The 19,348-nt window shown below is 61.5% G+C and overlaps 2 protein-coding genes across 2 annotated transcripts in view; one reads left to right on the top strand and one right to left on the bottom strand.

Annotated features, from left to right (window-relative positions):
- The first annotated feature begins 234 nt into the window (after positions 1 to 234).
- COMP (cartilage oligomeric matrix protein) lies at positions 235 to 8,345 on the top strand. Its single transcript, XM_002912736.4, has 19 exons — positions 235 to 776; positions 1,024 to 1,109; positions 1,504 to 1,555; positions 2,016 to 2,185; positions 2,875 to 3,012; positions 3,288 to 3,362; positions 3,457 to 3,615; positions 3,722 to 3,826; positions 3,914 to 4,021; positions 4,228 to 4,387; positions 4,955 to 5,073; positions 5,273 to 5,325; positions 5,434 to 5,615; positions 5,756 to 5,934; positions 6,076 to 6,124; positions 6,479 to 6,675; positions 7,313 to 7,485; positions 7,929 to 8,068; positions 8,155 to 8,345. Exons 1-19 carry the CDS (start codon positions 656 to 658, stop codon positions 8,199 to 8,201), a joined length of 2,313 nt encoding a protein of 770 aa, XP_002912782.4. The 5' UTR covers positions 235 to 655; the 3' UTR covers positions 8,202 to 8,345.
- Positions 8,346 to 8,756: 411 nt separating this feature from the next.
- CRTC1 (CREB regulated transcription coactivator 1) overlaps positions 8,757 to 19,348 on the bottom strand; it is a 74,787-nt gene continuing 64,195 nt past the window's right edge. Inside the window, 3 exon segments of the mRNA XM_011222304.3 lie at positions 8,757 to 14,290; positions 15,664 to 15,844; positions 16,427 to 16,513. Coding sequence (XP_011220606.2) covers positions 14,079 to 14,290; positions 15,664 to 15,844; positions 16,427 to 16,513 — 480 coding nt within the window. The 3' untranslated portion in view covers positions 8,757 to 14,078.

Below are 19,348 nucleotides of genomic sequence, written 5' to 3'. Positions count from 1 at the left end.
GCTGCCCCCACCCACCACTCACCAGCCAGAGAACCACAGAGAGGGAAGACCATAAAGCTGATCCGGGAGCCACTTGGAACTCTCTAGACCTGGGCAGGGAAACTGAGAGTCCCTGCTCTCGCTTGACCCCCCATTTTCCTGTAATAATGATAATCATTAACAATGATACTTATTACCTCCATTGTACGGGGGGGGGGAACTGAAGCACAGAGAGACGGCATTTGCCCCATTTTGAAGCAAGTGAGGAAGGAGCGGAGGACCAGTCAGCCTGACTTAAGAGTGAAGGGGGGGTGGAGGCCCTAACTTTTAGCCTCTCTTGACTCTGTTTCCCCAAGTGTGACCTGAGGGAGACACCATGGGGATCGCCTCAAACTCAGCTATGTCCTAACCTTGGCATACAGCAGGCACTCCATAAATAAGTGAAAGAGGGCTGGAGGGTGGTCCCACCTGACAACCCGCCCCACCGACCTCTACACTCAGTTTCCCCCGTGACTCAGTTTCCCCGCCGTGTCCAGGTTCAGCAACACCGGGCGGGGCCTTGAACGTAGAGACCAGCGCCATCTGTTTACCTTGCGGCTGGACGCTGGGCAGGGCCGCGGGTGGGCCGTCCCGGGAGCCGGCTGCGCCGCCGGGATAAATAGGACCCGCGGGCCTCATGGGCAGCAGAGAGCAAGCTGCAGTCCAGCTCCCCGTCGCCATGGTTCCTGCCACCGCCTGCGTTCTCCTGCTCACCCTGGCCGTCCTCGGCGCGTCAGGTCAGGGCCAGATATCACTAGGTAAGCCGCTCCTTCCCCCACGCGTGGCCTCGACCCCCAGCCACACCGGAGGACCCACGAGGCCTGGGGTCGCGCGGCTCCTAGGGGCTCGGGGGCTGTTCACCGGGACGTGCAGGACGGAGAAAGCAGGCAGCAGGGAGGAGGTTCAAGGAATGAGGGCGTCCCGGGTCCCAGCTGAGGCGCCCTGAGGACTGGTGGTGGGGGTCTTCAAACCCCGACGCCCCATCAGCGCCTCCTGTCCGCGCAGGTGCAGATCTGGGCCCGCAGATGCTTCGGGAACTTCAGGAGACCAACGCGGCGTTGCAGGATGTGCGGGAGCTGTTACGGCAGCAGGTGCGGACCAGGGTGGGGAGACAGGGAGTGGGGAGGAGAGGTAAGAGGCTTGGAAGAGGATTGGGGTTAGAAGGATGGGAGAAGCAGGTCCCGGTGGAGAGGGAGAGGGTTCTGGGTACCAAGATCCGGGGAGGAAGTTGTAGAAGAGAGGGAAAGGGGAGTCCCAGGGGTAGAAGCTTCCGCGGGAGAAGACAGGGGTCCATGAGGGGTTAAAGGAAGTCCCAGGGAAGGAGGGGAGGGGCTGGGAGGATAGGGAGTACGGGGTGGGGGGGGGGATCCGAGGGGAGTGAGTGGGCCTGCGGGAAGGGTGTCTGGGGGATGGGGAGGAGAGACCCAAGGGAGGAAGAGAGGGATGGGGTCCCGCTGACTACATCCCATCCCCCCTTGCCCGCAGGTCAAGGAGATCACGTTTCTGAAAAATACAGTGATGGAGTGTGATGCGTGCGGTGAGCGCAGCTGGGGGCGGCAGAGACGCGGCAGGCGGGAGACGGAGAAGAGACGGGGAGGCAAAGACAGAGACAACGAAGGAAAGGCCGGGAGGAAAAAGACAGGAAGAGACGGAGGCTGGCAGAGATGGAGAGTTTGGATGAGGGATGGAGAGAGACGAACAAGCAGGGGAGACAGAGACTATGGGAAGGGAGATGGTGGACACACGAAAAGAAGCAGAGGCCACGCGAGAGATGCAGGGAGATGTAGTGACGCTGAGGGAGAAGCAGAAAACGGACGGGCGCGGAGACACAGAGACTGAGAAAACCTGGCGGGCCCGGAGCGTGGTCCGGGGCGGGGTCACAGAAACCCCGGGATCTCGCCACGCCCCCCGGGGAGCGGGGAGCTAGAAAGGGGCGTGGTCCCGATAGACTCTGCTCCCGGGCGTGGCCCTGACCCGCCCCCCTTCTCTCCCCGCAGGGATGCAGCCCGTGCGCACCCCGGGTCTGAGCGTGCGGCCCCTATCCCAGTGCGCGCCCGGCTTCTGCTACCCAGGCGTGGTCTGCACTCAGACGCCGAGCGGCGCGCGCTGTGGACCCTGTCCCGCGGGCTTCACTGGCAATGGCTCGCACTGCACCGACGTCAACGAGGTGCGCTCGCCCCCCACCGCCCCGACGATCCCCCTAACGCCTGCCCCACAACTTCCCACCTCCCCAACAATCTCCTCCTCCGCTGAGGGTACTCACCCGGAGGACCCCTTCACCTCTGGGAGCGCACGTCCAGACCACCTTGCCGGCGGGGGGCCCTCACCCCTACCACTTTCCTCACCACCAGTGACGCTGGTCCCGCCAACCCCGTCCCTAGCCAGTGACGCCCGCCCCGACCACTCTCCTACCGCCGAGACTGGTCCGCCCCAACGACCCCCTTCACCTCCGGGGCTCACAAGCCCCAACGGCCGTTCCACCACCGTGGGGCTCCCGCCCGGACGACGCTTCCATCCCCGGGCACGCACGCCCCGACGACCACTTCCGCCCTCTGCTGGGGACGCCCGCCCTCGCAATTCCGTCCCCCACCCTTGAACAACGAGCTCAGCGGCTCCCGGGAACAGCCCCCTCCAGGCACTCCCCTCTCGCCGCCAGGTCGCTCCCCTGGCCCCATCAAGGCAAAGTCGCGTCTGACCCCTGGGACGATGGCGTGTGCCCCACAAGGCACCCCGTCCCAAGTGCTGGAGGACGGCCCCTGAATTTTCTAAGTTCAAGCCCCAAAAATCGTGAGGTGCCGCTCTCGAGGGGGCCCACCTCCTGCATCCTCTGACCCTCCTTGGCCCTTCCTCCCCCAGTGCAACGCCCATCCCTGCTTCCCCCGCGTCCGCTGCATCAACACCAGCCCCGGCTTCCGCTGCGAGGCTTGCCCGCCGGGGTACAGCGGCCCCGCTCACGAGGGCGTGGGGCTGGCCTTCGCCAAGGCCAACAAACAGGTGAGGGCCATGGAGGGGTGGGCGCCAGGAGGGAATGGGGGGCTCATTTTGTCCAATAAACTGGTCCTCCAGCCTTGCGGCCATTTTCCTGCCTCGCTTCAGGGAAGGGGGGGGGGACCGGAGCCTGGGGGATGGAGAGGGAAAGGGTCCTCATCAGGGTGGTTGAAGTTGGGGTAGGAATGGAGGGGAGAGGTAGGATGCAGAGACTTGAACCGGGTGGGAGGTCTGAGGGTTTGTGCGTGTGGGCGGTGACCTCTGTGCTCCCTAACATCCAGGTTTGCACGGACATTAACGAATGTGAGACAGGGCAGCATAACTGCGTTCCCAACTCCGTGTGCGTCAATACCCAGGTAAGGCCCAGGAGGCGTGGGGAAGGATCGAGACACCGGGTGTGGGTGCGAAGTGGCAGGCAGCCCAAGCTCACTGCCCGCGGCCCGGGCCCAGGGCTCCTTCCAGTGCGGCCCTTGCCAGCCCGGCTTCGTAGGCGACCAGACATCTGGCTGCAAGCGGCGCTCACAGCGCTCCTGCCCCGACGGCACGCCCAGCCCGTGCCACGAGAAGGCCGACTGCGTTCTGGAACGCGATGGCTCGCGATCGTGCGTAGTGAGTGCGGGCGAGCAGGGAGGGGCATGGCGTGGGTATGAAGGGGTGAGGTGGGGTGGGATGGGTGGCGATCACGCCGGGCACCTACTCACTACCCCACCCGCAGTGCGCCGTTGGCTGGGCAGGCAACGGGCTCCTCTGCGGCCGAGACACGGATTTGGACGGCTTCCCCGACGAGAAGCTTCGCTGCTCGGAACGCCAGTGCCGTAAGGTGGGCGGGGTCTGAAGAGCGTGAACTGGACGGTGATGGGCGGAGCTTACCGACCACGCCCCTCATGCCCAATGTGTCCGCCCCTAGGACAACTGTGTGACGGTGCCCAATTCAGGGCAAGAGGACGTGGATCGCGACGGCATCGGAGACGCCTGCGATCCGGATGCCGATGGGGACGGGGTCCTCAACGAGCAGGTGGAGCCAACGTCGGATCCTAGGCAAAGCGGGGTGGGGGTGTGGCTTGGGTGAGGGAAGCGGCCTCAGAGGATGTGGACTCGGGGGTACAGGAGGAATGAGGGCGTCTCTGCGGAGGAGGCGGGGCCTCGGAGATAGGCCGGTCTGGGGAGTGACATCTGCCCTTCCAGCCCTCTTCCCGCCCATTAACCGGCCCTATCTCCCAGGACAACTGTAAGCTGGTGCGGAACCCAGACCAGCGCAATGCGGACGGTGACAAGTGGGGTGATGCTTGCGACAACTGCCGGAACCAGAAGAACGACGACCAAAAGGACACAGATCAGGACGGCAAAGGCGATGCCTGCGACGACGACATCGACGGCGACCGTGAGCGCCGCAGCAGGGGGGAGGGGACAGGGAAGGGCTGGCACCGAGGGGCGGGGCTTGCCTGAGGGCGGAGCTAGGCTAGTTTTGGAAGCTGCCGCGGGTGAGCTCGCCCTGGACTCCAGGGACCATGGACTGTGTTCTGGTGGGCGGAAAAATGCAAGCTAGGATACCACGCAGAGGGTAAAAGGCAGGAACATTTGGAGAAGGGGAAGGTGGGCCCTGTGTCAGATGCTGCAGGGAGTAACTAGGAGAACAGAGCCGTGAGCTTGGGGTTTAGGGCCAGGGAGGTGCCAATTTTACATCTGGGGCAGACACTCAGGGTGGTGCATTCACAGTGCCCGCGGAGGGTCCCCCTGAGCTTCCCCTGTGAGAGTCAGTCCCCTCACCCGCCGCCCATCATTAAGTCCCTGAGGCTGGGGCCCGTGCAGGAGCTCTTGATTTAACTTTGTAGCTCCTGGGAGCCAGTAGGACTCTGTCCCAGGCTAGCCCCAGATTTGCAGCTGCCTTGCTGGTCAGCCTGGCCCCGCCCGCATCTTGGGATCCTGTGCTGTCCCCTGCTTCTCCCAGGGATCCGAAATTCGGTGGACAACTGCCCAAGGGTGCCCAACTCAGACCAGAAGGACAGCGATGGTGATGGTGTGGGGGATGCCTGTGACAACTGTCCCCAGAAAAGCAACCCAGACCAGGTGAGCGAGGGCCACACCCCAGCTGGGTCAGATCCCTGAGATGAGCTCCAGACTAGTTAAGGAGACTGAAACCTAGTCTAAGCATGGGGGGGGGGTGTTCCGTGGGGTGAGGATGACCTTGGCTCTGGAACTGGGGGTGGGTGGGAGGATTCTGAATTTCCCTGCCCTGATTTCGGACTCCTGCATCCTTCCTCCCCAGGGGGATGTAGACCACGACTTTGTGGGAGACGCTTGCGACAGCGACCAAGACCAGTAAGGAGGCCATCTGGGGTGGGAGTGGGGACCGAGGGTGGGCGGAGCGGGCCCGACCCAGCACTCTGGGAAATCTCACTGTCTCTGTGTCCCACCCACCAATTCTAGGGATGGGGATGGGCACCAGGACTCACGGGACAACTGCCCTACAGTACCAAATAGTGCCCAGCAGGATTCAGACCACGATGGCCAGGGTGACGCCTGCGACGAGGATGACGACAACGACGGGGTCCCCGACAGTCAGGACAACTGTCGCCTGGTGCCCAACCCAAACCAGGAAGACCTAGACCGTAAGGCAGGGGGCGGGGCCTGTGGTGGGATTGCGGCTGGTGTGGAGACCTTGGCAAGTGTGGGCGGGACCGATAGCAGGTGTGCGCGTGACTGGGACTTGGGCGGGGCTGGCGCTGACCCCACCAACTTGGTCTCTCAGGTGATGGAGTGGGCGACGCGTGCCAGGGCGACTTCGACGCGGACAAGGTAGTGGACAAGATTGATGTGTGTCCGGAGAACGCCGAGGTCACCCTCACCGACTTCCGGGCCTTCCAGACTGTCGTACTGGACCCCGAGGGCGACGCGCAGATAGATCCCAACTGGGTGGTGCTCAACCAGGTTGGGACCCGGCCCTGGCGGAAAGTGGTGGGAGCGGGTCCTAAGCTGGGGGCGGGGGAACCGAGAGCCCATGCGGTCGGCCTGAGGCCCGTGAGAGCCCATGCGGCCGGCCTGAGGCCCTTCTTCCTTTGACCCCTTCAGGGTATGGAGATCGTGCAGACGATGAACAGCGACCCTGGCCTGGCTGTGGGTGAGACAGGGAGAGGGGCAAGACGGTGCTGCGAGCTGAGTAGGGGGCGGGGCCAGAGGAGGGCTGGGGTGGGGCGGGGCGGGACCACGGGCAGGTCTGAACTCAGGAAAGGCAGAGCCAGGTTGGGACTGAGCTCAGGGGCGGGACAGTTCTGGACTCTGAAGGAGCGTGGCCCTAGGCAGTTGGCAGGCTCAGGGGCGTGGTCATGGCTGGCCTCGGCGGGTGGGGAAGGGGCGGGTCTGTGGGTGGGGATCCGGGCCTAGGAGGCAAGTTAGACCCCATAAGTGTGGGGGCGGAGGGGGCAGGGCTCCGGTGGGGGTAGGGCTAACGTCCTGCTCCCCTCCCTCACCCCAGGCTATACGGCCTTCAATGGCGTGGACTTCGAAGGCACGTTCCACGTGAACACGGTCACAGATGACGACTATGCGGGCTTCATCTTTGGCTACCAGGACAGCTCCAGCTTTTATGTGGTTATGTGGAAGCAGATGGAGCAGACGTACTGGCAGGCCAATCCCTTCCGCGCGGTAGCCGAACCCGGCATTCAGCTCAAGGTGTCTGTGGCCCTCCCTGACCTCTAGGTCCCTGTGCTCTCTAGGAGGCCCCAAATCCTTCCGCAGACTCCCTAAGTCTTGACAGCCCCCTCTCCCCTCTCCCATCACTCTATGGACCTTAGCGCCCTCCCAGCCTTCCCCTGGATTCCCACAGGCCCTCACATACTCCCTCAGGGCCCCCCCCATCTTCCTTTAGGCCCAAAACCTTCTCCTGGAGCCCTAAACTTTCCCTCAGCTTCCAAGTCCTCCTGCAGAACCTCTAGACCCCGGTATGTCACTGAAACCCTGCAGTAAATTCCCCAAATCTGCTCGCCCCCAGTTTATCCCATAGGCACCCAAGACTTTCTATAGGTCACTAAAGTCACCCCTCCAAATCCTGTCAGACCCCAAACCTGTCCAGGGATTCCCAAATCCTCTCACGAGATCCCAGACCATCCCTGCCCCCCATATCCCACCTGCAAATCTCCATGTGACCCTCAGAGGTCCTTGCAAGTCTCCCATCCCATCCAGGCACCCTCAGGTCCCCCACCACTGCCAAGACCTGTAGCTCCCCACCTGTCCCAGCAGGCAGGGTTCTGGGGGGCTCCGGTAGCCTGTACGGTCTCTGACTCTGTTCCCCTGTCCCTGGGCTTGGCAGGCTGTGAAGTCCTCCACAGGCCCTGGGGAGCAGATGCGGAACGCGCTCTGGCACACAGGGGACACAGCATCACAGGTGCGGCTGCTGTGGAAGGACCCCCGCAACGTGGGTTGGAAGGACAAGACATCCTACCGCTGGTTCCTGCAGCACCGGCCCCAAGTGGGCTACATCAGGTGGGGACCCTGCCCCTGGCCGATGGACCAGGAGTCCCTTGCTCTGTCCTGGCTCCTGGAGGTTCAGGGGACCTCAGTCCTCTTATCTGTAAAATGGGAATGATATGGGCAGTTAGATTAACTGTGTCTGGCTCTGGGACATGACACTCCTCTTAAGACCCAGGACATAGCAGCAGGTCCTCAGATTGGTGGGGTCCCACTCACTCCGTGTTTCTCAGTCCCCACCAGACTCTGCTTTAGCACCTGCTGTGTCCATCCTCTCACACAGGGAAACTGAGGCTCAGCTCCAAAACCCTACCTGCCCTGAGTGTGGCCCAGGCAGGGGGGGACACATGGCCCCCACTCCCAGATAGGAGGGGACCCATCTTCCAGAGCAGACGCCAAGGACTCTGAGGGGAGGGCCTAGCCCAGGGCCCGGGCTCACCATCCCATCCTCCTCACAGAGTGCGGTTCTACGAGGGCCCTGAGCTGGTGGCTGACAGCAACGTGGTCCTGGACACAACCATGCGGGGTGGCCGCCTGGGGGTCTTTTGCTTCTCCCAAGAGAACATCATCTGGGCCAATCTACGCTACCGATGCAACGGTGAGGGGAGCGCCCTGCCAGGGAGGGTGGGGAGTTCATCCTGCCCAAGCTCACCCCCCTCTCGCTTGCTTGCCGTTTCTCCCCAGACACCATCCCAGAGGACTACGAGACTCAGAGGCTGCTGCAGGCCTAGGGATGGGGGTAGGGACCCACTGCTGGAAGATGGCCACCATCATGCCTGCCCTGATTGCAACAAGCAGGGAACTCAACACCTGGCTCCAAGGGGTGGCCGTCCAAGAGGGGCTCAGAGAGGACAGAATAAAGTGTGTGTGGTGGAGTGCTGGCTGCTATCTCTGCTGCGGGCAGATGGTGGGGTGGGGCCTCTGAGGCAGCGCTGGGACAGGGACCTCAAGCCCAGGCCCGCCGACGCGGACTCCCTTCCTGACTGGTTAGGGCCCAACAACCCGACTAGCAGTGTCCAACCCCGATGTGGGAGGCCCCAGGCCTGCTGCTGCCTCCTACCCACTTGAGGTCCTGGGCCTTGATCCCCACCATTGAGTGCCTGCCCCAGGATCCCGGGGGGCGGGTCCTTCCCCTTCCAGACATTAGGCCCAACTAGCTGCTAGCTGGCTAGGGGTGGGGATGAGGGGCTCGCGCCTGTGTGTGGCTCCCACCTGTCATACCCTACTAGGCTCATGTTCCAGCCCCAGTGTGGGGGGAGGAGCAGGAAAAAAGGGGAGGAGGCAGAGACGAAAACATTGGATTTTTATTATGTTTCATTACAAAGGATGCAAAGGTACAAAGACAAAAGCGTCCACGCCACAGAGGATGGGCAGGGGCTGGCCGAGTGCGCCCTGAGCCGCCCGCCCCCACCCACCGTGGGCACCCAACCCACGGCCCACGGGACATCCACAGCAGAGTGTACATGCTGGGGGAGGCAGAGCCAGCCTGGGGACAGAGGAACACAGGCGGAGCAGGGCTCGGACCGGCGGTTTGCATATATCAGTGGGCCCGCCCGGCCCCCTGAGGGGCAGTTTCCTACAGTGGGGCACAGCGGGGCCAGTGGACCTTGGCTGCCAAAGCCCTCCTCTCAGGGCCTGGTGGCAAAGGCCACGGCTGTGTCCACCTGTCCCGAGTGGGCAAGAGGTCAGAAGTGATGGGCTAGGCTGGGTTGGGCATGGACTGCCCCCAAGCTCCAGAACCCTGTGAGACGGAGCAACACCACTCCCCTGCAGGAACCATGTGTTCCTGGCATCCTGCGACAGGGTGTGGAGGGCTGGCCAAGAGGGCAGAAGGCGGAGCGAACTGCCTGGAGCCAGCATCACTCTCACATCCAGCCCCTACCTCCCACCCTGCCAGGAAGAGCTTGAGGCCCCAAGACCCATGGGTCTGAGCCAGTGACAGGAGGGAAACTGAGGCCTGGGTCACAAGGGTCTTTTTTCCCATTACCCCCCCACCCACCCCAGCCTCCATACCTCTGAGAGTACTCCAGTGCCCAGGCCTGGGGGTGCAGGTCACCCCACCTCCCTCCTGGGGAGTGGTCACTTCGGAGAGAATGTGTCTGGGGCCAGCTGCCTGTGGCACAGGGAGGGTGATGAGAGGTGCCTGAGCCCCACCCAACCAGGAACCCTAGAGGCCAAAGGTCAAGAGAAGCCAAGGACAGAGAGAGAGTCAACCCCGGCTGGGCAGGGCCTGATGGGGGAATGTCCCAGGAACCCCCAGTCACACACTGTGAGACTCCCAGGAGGTGGGGCACCAACAGACCCAGCTGCCCACTCAACACCCAGGCAGGCCTCCAGCAGTGAGGGAAGCACACAGTCCCCTCCGCAGCTCTGCAAGCCAAGGGGACAGGCTCAGGTGGCTAAAGCTCCCTTACTTGAAGCGCCACCTGCAGGAGTGGTGGAGTGATGGGCCAAGACCAGGGGCACTGGGTACCCTTGACCTTGCAGCCCCCACACCCTACCCCTACACTGAGAGCCTCTGTGGCCTCTTAACTACGGCTCCATCAGAAGCCAGGGAGGGTGATGGGTGCTGCTGCTGCTTTGTCAGGACCGGGTGGGAGGTGGAGGGCCCCCCAACACTACCAGGCCTCACCACACCCAGCCTGCACCCAGGAGTGGGGATGCCTTCTTTGGAAATGCAAAAAACCCAGAATCCAGTTGGGGGGTGGGAGTCTGGAAGGATGTTTGGTTATGAACCAGCTCAGGGTTGGCTGAGATGTGGAGGCCTGGGGAGGGAAGCACATTCCCATGGGCTCATCATCAGGATGCTGGATCGGCAGGGAAGGCGGCCCAGCTCCCACAGCCCTGGCACCTGCTCCCGTCCTGCCTGACCAGGCCGCAGCTAGCACCTGGCACACAGCCCGCAAACCGGACTTCCACCCTTGGACATCTGGATGGACATGGAGCCTTCTCACCTTCCATGTGGGGGTCTCCTGATGTTGGACATCTTTCCTTGCATGCCCCACTATGACACATGGGCCTCACAACAGGGCCCACCCAGCTAAGCATCCTCCGGGGAGCTCAGCACCCAGAGAAATCAGGCCAAACACAGAGACATCAGAACCCTTCTTCCCAGCCCCCCAAACCCACAAATAGACAAGACCAGAAAGAGGCTGCAAAGGCAGGACCCCTGCCCTCAAGGCACACCCCTGGGGCAGGTGGGTGGCTCAGAAGCCAGAAGGGAGGTCTGCGTGGAGGTGTGGCTGGGGAAAGGGCCACAAACACACAGGGCTGCCCTTCCCTTCGGCCTGGCTGGTCCCAGGGAGTCCTATGGACCGCAGTGGCAGGGAAGACTGGACTCAACCCAGTTTGGGCCCCTTCTGCTCTGTCTTGTCCCCCACAGGGGAGCATAGACAGTTTTTGGATGCTGTCAGCTGTGGGCCCCTAAATTTTGCTGAAGAGTCAACCTGCCTCCTGAGCTTTTCCACTGAGGGTCTCAGGGTCCGCTGCCCCAAGGGGCTGGCAGCCCCCTCAACACTTCCTGCCCAGAAGAGTGTCCGGAGGAAGCAGGGTGTGTGAGGAGAACAAGGAGGGGGCTGCAGGGAGTCCTGAAGAGCGCTGCCTATCTTCCCCCTGGTAAGGACTCAGTGGGGATGGAGGTTGGCATGGGTACCTGTTGACAGGGACTACGATCCTGACAAGACCCCTTCTCCTCCCCCACGTCAGCCCCAGACACTGTTGGGGGTGACTCTGATGGGCAGCGGCATAAGCCCTCGTCTCTGGAGGACACAGAGAAGGGCTGATCCCGGGCTCTACTTTGGCCCACAAGCCTCCCTGGGGGTAAACAACTCACTGTCCTCGGGGCTTGGGGGACTGAAGCAGGTGGGAACACACTGTTCGGCTTGTTCCCGGGGCAGAAGCTCACACAGCTGAGGGGACTGAAATCGGGAGCACTCGGGGGAAGTGGCAGGGGGAGAGACTGGCTTGGCCTCTGACTTCACGTGGGCTGAGCATCCAGGCCTGTCCCAAGCGAGCGAGCGAGCAAGCAAGGACACAGGCGGCGGGTCTATGTACAATATTCGGGGGCCCCGGCCCACCCCTCATGGCGCAGCTCGCCTGAAATCACAGTATTTTCACATCACAAGTCAAAGGGCTGGTTCCCTTAGGCTGTCCTGTTTCAGGAAATCTTGGCAATTCAAGAATACTTAGTAGAGAAGCAATATTTAAGAAATAAGCAAAACCCCCTGTTGCAGACCTCAGGAGGCCTGCCCAGGCCCAGGGAGGGGTGTGAACCCTTTGAGGACACAGGGACACCTGGCCACTGGCTCCTGGCTGGGACCCCCTCCCTGGGAAAACCGCACCTATGCCCCTCCTGGGCCAAAGTGGCCACGCAAATACAATGTCACCTGTGCCCCCCAGCCAAGGGGATGCTGGACACAGGCTGCAGGGGTGGACGCCTTCCCTTTCCTGCCCATCTGCACTGAGAACCGGGCGCCGAGCAGATGGGAAGTATGGGCTGACGGGGCTCCCTCACAGGGATCCCCAATGCCTTGTTTGAAAATTGCATCCAGGAAGGTTGCTTGTAATTTTATTAAGGCCATTTTTTAAAAAGTTCTACACACAAGTCTAATGGTAATCAAACTCTTCTATGTACATGTAGTTTTTCTTTAAAAAAAAAAAAAGTCTCACTCTTTGCTCCCAGCCCCTGCCTCAGTGAGAGGCTGGGCCCTCGACCTGGACGGACTGACCCCGTGTCCCCCCGCCCAGACAAGGGCAGCAGGGGCCAACTGACTGAGGAGGGGGCCTTCTCACGCCTGTGGCCGCCCAGTCGCTTGGCCAGGTGTGAACGGCCCGGCCCAGGGAACAAGAGGGAGGGATGTCGTTCGGATGAAATCCGGCTCCCACATGGACGGAGCTAAGGGCTCTCGAGACCTAGAGGCAGTTGCTGGGAAACCACAGAGAAACGCAGCGAGCGGAAGGTGCCGGCCCAGCCTGCAGGCCGCAGAGCCAGCGAGAGCTCAAGATGCAGCTTAGGAGGGACTGAAACAGAAGTTCCTACCTCAGAGCAGCTGACAGAAAGCAGAGACACCCCTGTCACCGCCTGCCAGGGCCTGGTGGGCACAGGGACAGCCCCCAGCACAGTGGGCGAGCCCTGATGGTCACCTCAGCCTCTGCAGGCACTTCGAGAAGCACCTGGAAAGCTGCCGCTACAGCGCACACTGCTCTTTGCCTCTGAGTCCAGTCCCACCAGGAGGAGCCGTGAGAGGGGTGGCTGGAGGGAACGAATGTCAGCCGGTTCTTGGGGCAGAGGGGCTGCGGCGGCCGCCAGCCTCGGGGTCTGGGACTAGTCCTCCCTGAGGACCGGCAGGCACCTTGAGGATGACCAAGCAGAGGTGGGTCTTCGAAAGACCCTTAATAAAAGCCGTGGCTCCTTCCTGGAAGTCTGTCACGTGGCTGGAGGGGAGGCACCCCTGGCCACCTTGACCTTCTGCCAGAGACCCTACCAGGCCCAACCCGCCCTCACTCAGCCCTTCCATTCTGAGATAACGCGGGCCTTAGCGCGAACGGCCGGACACTCCGCTCAGACCCGGCAGGCAGTAGACCGCTTCCAGTTAGCTTAAAAAATATATAACATGGGATTTCTGGAATAAAAACATGCTCTCAGGCAAGTATTGGATTGAAAGAGTCAGCTACTCGTCTACAACCAAAGTGTAAATACAAACCAAAAGAAACAAACAAACAAAAACACAACAAAAAATGCCCTGGCTGCCCCCTCCCCACCCCATTCTTTAAATAACAGCAACAGTGACCACGGTACAGAGAAGAGAAGATGAAAACAAGTCGAGAGATGAAAACAAGCCCCAGAAATAAGCCCCGTCTCCACATGCATCCCCCTGGCAGGCCCCTTCATCCTGGCCAGGGGCTTCACTTTCAGGGCATAGGCGGCCACAGAGGGACCTGGCTGGGGGAGGGCAAAGCGGGAGCGTGGGTCCCGGGAAGATTTAGCTGCTTTGCATGCTCTGTTCACACCTTTTATATTCTACCTCCATGGGACGGAATCTAGCATTCTCTGAATGTGCTCAGAAATATAAAAGACAGCAGTCAAAATAGTGTTTATTTCACTTTGTGTCTGCCCCTCTCTGGCACCTTCTCCCTTTGGCAGGGTGGGGCTGGCTCGCTACCTAACCTTGGGCTGGGGTTGGCGGGTTGGCGGGTGGGGGGGTACCAGGAGAGAAGGAAGGCAGTGAGAGCTGGACAACAGTCGGAAAATGCACCTCAGCCCACCACTGCCGTGGACCACAGCGCCCCCTCCAGGCCGGCGGCCCTGCCCAACATGCTTTCCGCATCTTACAGGGGGACGGCTCATGGCCCAGGGTGGGGGGCGAGAGAGCACGCGCAGGGAGGGTCCGCGGGGGTGACACGCGGCCTCCCGAGGGAGGTGGACAGCGGGGGTGGGGGGGTGGATGGGCAGGGGGCGCTTGGCGGCATTGCAAGCTCAGAATCACAAGCTCGGCCGTTTGCGAAGGACGGAGCGCGGCCGTCCCTGGGCTCAGGGAGACGCCGTCGGGACCACTGACCGGCGGGGGGATGGAGCCGGGGGCTGGGCGGCGATGTGCCAGGTGTGCAGCTCACAGACGGTCCATCCGGAAGGTGTCCTCGGTGGCCGGGTCAGCCAGGACCATGTCGGGGTCGTTGAGCATGTGCAGTCCGTCCAGGGTCAAGGGGTCAATCTTGAGTTCGTCCAGGGGGAACTGGTTGTCGGAGTCGAAGCTGACATCACCGACCCCGGCCAGTGTGCTGGTCAGTTCTTTAGACAGGCTGGGAGGGGACTCTCCCGTCACTGGAAGGGAAGGGACACAGGACAAACAAAAGTCTCAGCGTGGTCCTGGCTCTCTGTTCCCATGCCCTGCACCTCCATGGCTCCTGTCAATGCTCAGGGAAGAGGGGCTTGGGCCACACAAGAGGTGCTTATCTGGGGGTTCGCTCTCTAGGGAACACTGGTGATGTCTAGGGGCATTTTTAGCTGTCATGACTGGAGAAGAGGGAATGCTACTGGCTTCAGGTGGGTGGGGACCAGGGACGCTGCTCAGCACCTCGAAATGCACAGGATAGCCCCCCCCACACACACAGAAAGATCCAGCCCCACATATTAGCGGTGCCAAGGCTGGGAAGCCCTGGGATGAGACCCATGTCACAAACATTCAGCATGAGCTGGCAGGGGCAGGGGCCTTCCCTGCTCTGCCAGGCTCTGCCAGGACGTCTCCTCTGTGTGCGTCACCGAGAGGCAGGCTGAGGTGTGTGAGTTCCCGCCCCCAGAGACCAGGGTTCGAACCTGCACTCTCTCCTCTACTTGCAGTGAGACCTTACTTAGTTTCCCAATCTGAGACATGGGTATGAAGGTCCTGGTCTTTCTGGGCTATTGGAGCAGTCACAGGGGCCTACGCGTTCTCACACATCTGAAGCTACTGCCCCCAGAGGATCTACTGCAGACCGCTGCTCACACCCCCAAGGTTGGGAGGAAGCACTTCTGGCTCGGGGTGGTGGTGGGGGCAGCTCTGGGCACGGACTCCTCCATCCTGGAGATGTCCGTGGGACCAGCAGGGGGTGTCACTCTCCATGCTGAGACAGTCCTGGCTTACAAAGAAATTGCTTCTTTCACTAAAACCCAAAAGCTACAGGATGCGGCCAAGGCAGCAAACGGTCTGGGTTCTATGCCACGTGGAGCAGGGACTTACTCACATGTGCTGTGCATGTCCCTAGACACCTGGGCACTGTGCTCAGGCCGTTCAGGGATGCTCATCACAGCGTGCATGAGCTGTTGCATGTATACTGGCTGCATGTGACAAGCCCTGCCAGGCACAGCCCACCCCCTAGTCACCTGTGACCCCAGTACACTCAGCTCATGGGGTTCAGGGACCCGGGTAGCAGACGCAGGCCTGGGTGAGTGACTGGCTCTGTCCTGTTCTTGGTCTGAGCATTAGGACATGGGAAGCCTGGTCCAGAGGCCAGTGTGCCCCGGGCCTGTTCCGCACAGCCCAGCCATGAGTCAAGGTTGGTGGGGTCTGGCCTCCTTTGGCCCGGTCTTCTCATGGCTCACCTTGCAGGGCAGGGGCGCCGTCTCTCCCGGGGATGAGGCCCCTTGCAGCTGCCAGGCCCCATGGAGGCACTCTGCCCAAGACCCCCACCCAGGATACCATGGCTAGCTGGCCTCACCTGTGAGGATGATGTTGGGGATGCTGCTGTGGCTGGGGTAGCCAAGCTGCTGTGTGTCCGGCAGGCTGCCGTGGCTGCCCGTGAGGCCCATCATGGCCGCCTGCGAGTAGTTGAGCGTCGAGCCTGGGCTGTACAGGCTGCTGGAGCTGATGGCATTCTCCATCATGTTGAACTGCTCCAGCTGGGGGGGAAGCACACGGGGATGAGGCCGGCCCTGCTGAACCCTTGGCTATTGCTGGCTGGCTTGTCCAGCAGCAGCTGGGACCAGCTCCTCTGCAAGACACCCAGTGCCCGTGCTCAGATACTGAGGGTCCCCCCTCCGCCCTCTCGGAACCTGCCCGGGTCTGTCCACACATGGCCCCTTCAGGGCTTGCTGGATGGATGGATGGATGAAAGGATGGATGGGTGAGTGACCTGCTCCAGGAAGCGGCCAACCCTTCTCATGCCCACATGCCCTTGACCCTGACCTCCACGCAAAGCCAGCTCCGCCTCCCGGCAAACCCACATGCACGGTCTACGCCGAGGCGCCAGTGCTACAGCCACTGCCTTGTCCCTGCCAGTGTTCGCCGCCCATCCCTCCGCCCCCTCTGCTGCTGGCCTCAATCTATGGGCCCAGCATGGGTGCCCGGGGAGGCAAAGCCAAGCCACCCCCTCCAAGGCCTGGAGACAGGAGGGAGCCTTAGGAGCGAAGCTCACGCCCGAAGGGCGGGCGGGGTCCGGGTGAGCGTCTGCTGTGGGCGCTGTGACCCGGGCACCCGCTCACCTGGTGGGACAGAGCATTGGCCTGCCTGGCCGCCATCTGCTGCTCATAGTACGAGTCCCCAAACACGCCGCCCAAGGTGGAGGAGTGCTGCAGACAGAAGAGAGGCCTGCTGTCATCACGGTCCCCAAGACCAGGTTGGGGGCTGCCGGGGCGGGGGACCTTCCACAGGCTGCTTGTGCCCACAGGGAGGCCCCGGGAACCTCTTGGAGGATGCTCAGGAGAGAAGGAGGCTGAGCACCTATTGCAGGCCTCGTGGGAGAGTCCACACCTTCCAGGATGGAGGGGTGCCCCCCCAATCTCAGGATGTTTCTATCCACCACCTGCTCCTGGGGGACCTCTGTACCCCGATATCCCCCAAAGCACCATCCCCCATCTCCTCTACTTGAGCCCAGGTATGGGTGACCCTGTTTCCATCAGACAGAAGATGGGGGGCCGCAGGGATCAGGAAACCCCCCTGACGGGTTTCAGAGAAGAACACGTGACTGGGGCCAAGGCGGGGGGGGGGGGTGCTCTGAATTTCAGAATGGGAAGTACACTCGGTGACCCTTGTCAGGCCCCCAGGAAGACATGGGACATGGTGGCAGGCCATATACACGTGGACAGGATGGGCGCATGGAGCCGGATGCCGGCCAAGCGAATACATGACAGGCACACGGAGAGCCCCCTGCCCAGCTATCTGCCCCTGGCTGCCTGCCTGGGGGACCCCAGGGCCCACAGGTGGGCAGGGAGCCCACCCCCTGGTCTTCCAAGGCCAGCCAGGGGCCAGGTCTGTTCCTAGGAGAAGAGCAAGGGACTGGGGACCCTCACAGGCAGTAGAGATGCCAGAACAGTGGCTTGGAGCGCCTGCCTACTCCCATGATGCCAATGAGAGATGGCAGGATGGAGACCGGTGGGATGTGCAAGGGAGGAGGGACAGCCAGTGTGGGGCCAGACCTCACATGGGATACCAGGCCTCAGGAAACACATCCGCGGCCCAGACCCAAGTCACTTTCCTCCTTAGCGAGTGACCCGAGAGCAGAAAGGAAAACAGCCAATGTGGCAAAAATGCCACCTTTGCCCTAAATATAGCCAGCTTCAGGTTTGGAAAAGGGGGCTGCAAGGTTGTGGCTGGGTTTCCCCACAAAGAAGGAAGCAGGTCTGTTCCAAGGTATGTGTGTCTATCTGCACGGCCATGGCCTCAAAGGGGGCTGGCTGTCACAAGCGGGGGACCCAGGCTAAGGTTTCTTTGTCAGGCTGCCATGAGAGTTTGCCAGAAAGGTCCGCTCAGAATGGAAGGGAGGAACACAGTACTGAAGGCCAGCTGCCTCAGGCCCAGGGTACAGTCAGACAAATACAACGTGCACTCGAGGCTGGTAGGCTGGGGAGAGGAGGGGAGGCCTTGGCCCACAGGGCCACTGAATGCAACCTAGTGACCCTGAGAAGCCAGGCCTGGCCTCCACCCAGCAGCACGGTCTGCCCCCAAGTGAGCCTCTCAGCCATCTTAAGCCCATGTCTGGTTGAGTCCAGACAACCTGACATCCCCGACCTCACAGCCGCTTGAGCTGCCTGCCTCCCTTGCCAGCATCCACTGAATGATGACAGACCAACACACAGACGTGGGCTTGACGAGACGGCAACACGCTTTCTGCCTAGGATGGATGAACCCCACTTTGGTCTAGGCAAATCTCTCCTGAGAAATCTGCTCCACCCTTGAATTCCTGTCCCGCCTCCTGTGTAAAAAGGGACATTACTCAAGGACCAGCTCCAGGAACAGGCCCACCTGCCACTTCCCCTGCCTGGACCTGCTTCTCTCATCCCTCAGCATCCTGTGACACCACATGACCCAACTAGCCAGTTTTCAGGGGCCAGAAGGGCTGGGAGCCAGTGTGGACGTATCTAGAGCTTGCAGACATCAGGCTGACCTCTGGCCTGCCCTGAGCTCACTGATGCCCTCCCCACCTGCCTGTGGAGCAGGAAGCTGCACACAGATGGTCCCAGCAGGACCCCAGGCCACTATGGGCTGGTGGAGGAAGGGTCCTAGGAGAGCCCCTCCTATAGCAGATGGAACCATGAGAGCAGCCTTCCTGAACAGGACACCCACCATCTCAACACAGGGCCCAATTTGGGTGCATTTCTCAGAACGGGGGATGTGGGGACAGCAAGGCATGTCCACTGGGACAAGGGAGCCTGACATTGTTCCTGCATGGCCCTGCCTGTGGGAGAGCTCCTCTCCCTTCCTTAGCAGGGAAGGAAAATCCTATCACCCCTTGGGCCAAGAATAAGGCTTCAGGGCCTTGGGCACTGCCCTGTGGCAGCGGCTCCTGGGAGTCTCTCAGTTTGGTGACATTTTGGGGATGCAGTGGTGGGGTCCTGAGGAGGCTCTGCAGCGTGGGAATTTTGAGCCCGGATGTCAGTTTGTGGGCACCTCTTCTCCTCTGGTGGAATGTTCCAGATAGAGTTTGGCCATGGGCTGAGAGAGGTGCTAAGGAGAATTCTGAGGAACCTGGAGGGGGGGGTATGTGTGCATGTACGTGTGTCAGAGATTGGGGTCCAATGGTGTTGGGGGCAAACTCAAGAGTGACGGATGTGGTCACTTGCCTGAGGCAAGCCTCAGTTTCCTCATCTGTTGAGATGGGGACAGAGGCCCCTGAGGCTGCAGTGCCACTCAGAGAAGCTTCCTGTGAGGACCTGCCTTCCTGTGAGGCAGAGGGGAGACGAATCTGAGAGTGAGAGCCCCAACCACAGGCCAGCTGTCACCTCAGCTATGCCCCAAAGCGGGAGAACCCGTCCACTTTTGGGAGTCCCACGTGGGCAGGTGCAGGTGGGGACGTGGGCACAGGCTGTTCGACACACGCTCTGAGCCGCACACAGGTGTCCCTGACTGCCGGGCAAGAAGCCAGGGTGTGGCCAACACTCAGGTGCTCACTGAAGTGAGGAGACCAC

The sequence above is a fragment of the Ailuropoda melanoleuca genome, chromosome 4, assembly GCF_002007445.2.
Source record: "Ailuropoda melanoleuca isolate Jingjing chromosome 4, ASM200744v2, whole genome shotgun sequence".
Lineage (NCBI taxonomy): Eukaryota > Metazoa > Chordata > Mammalia > Carnivora > Ursidae > Ailuropoda > Ailuropoda melanoleuca.
This window is presented reverse-complemented; position numbering and strand designations above follow the sequence as displayed.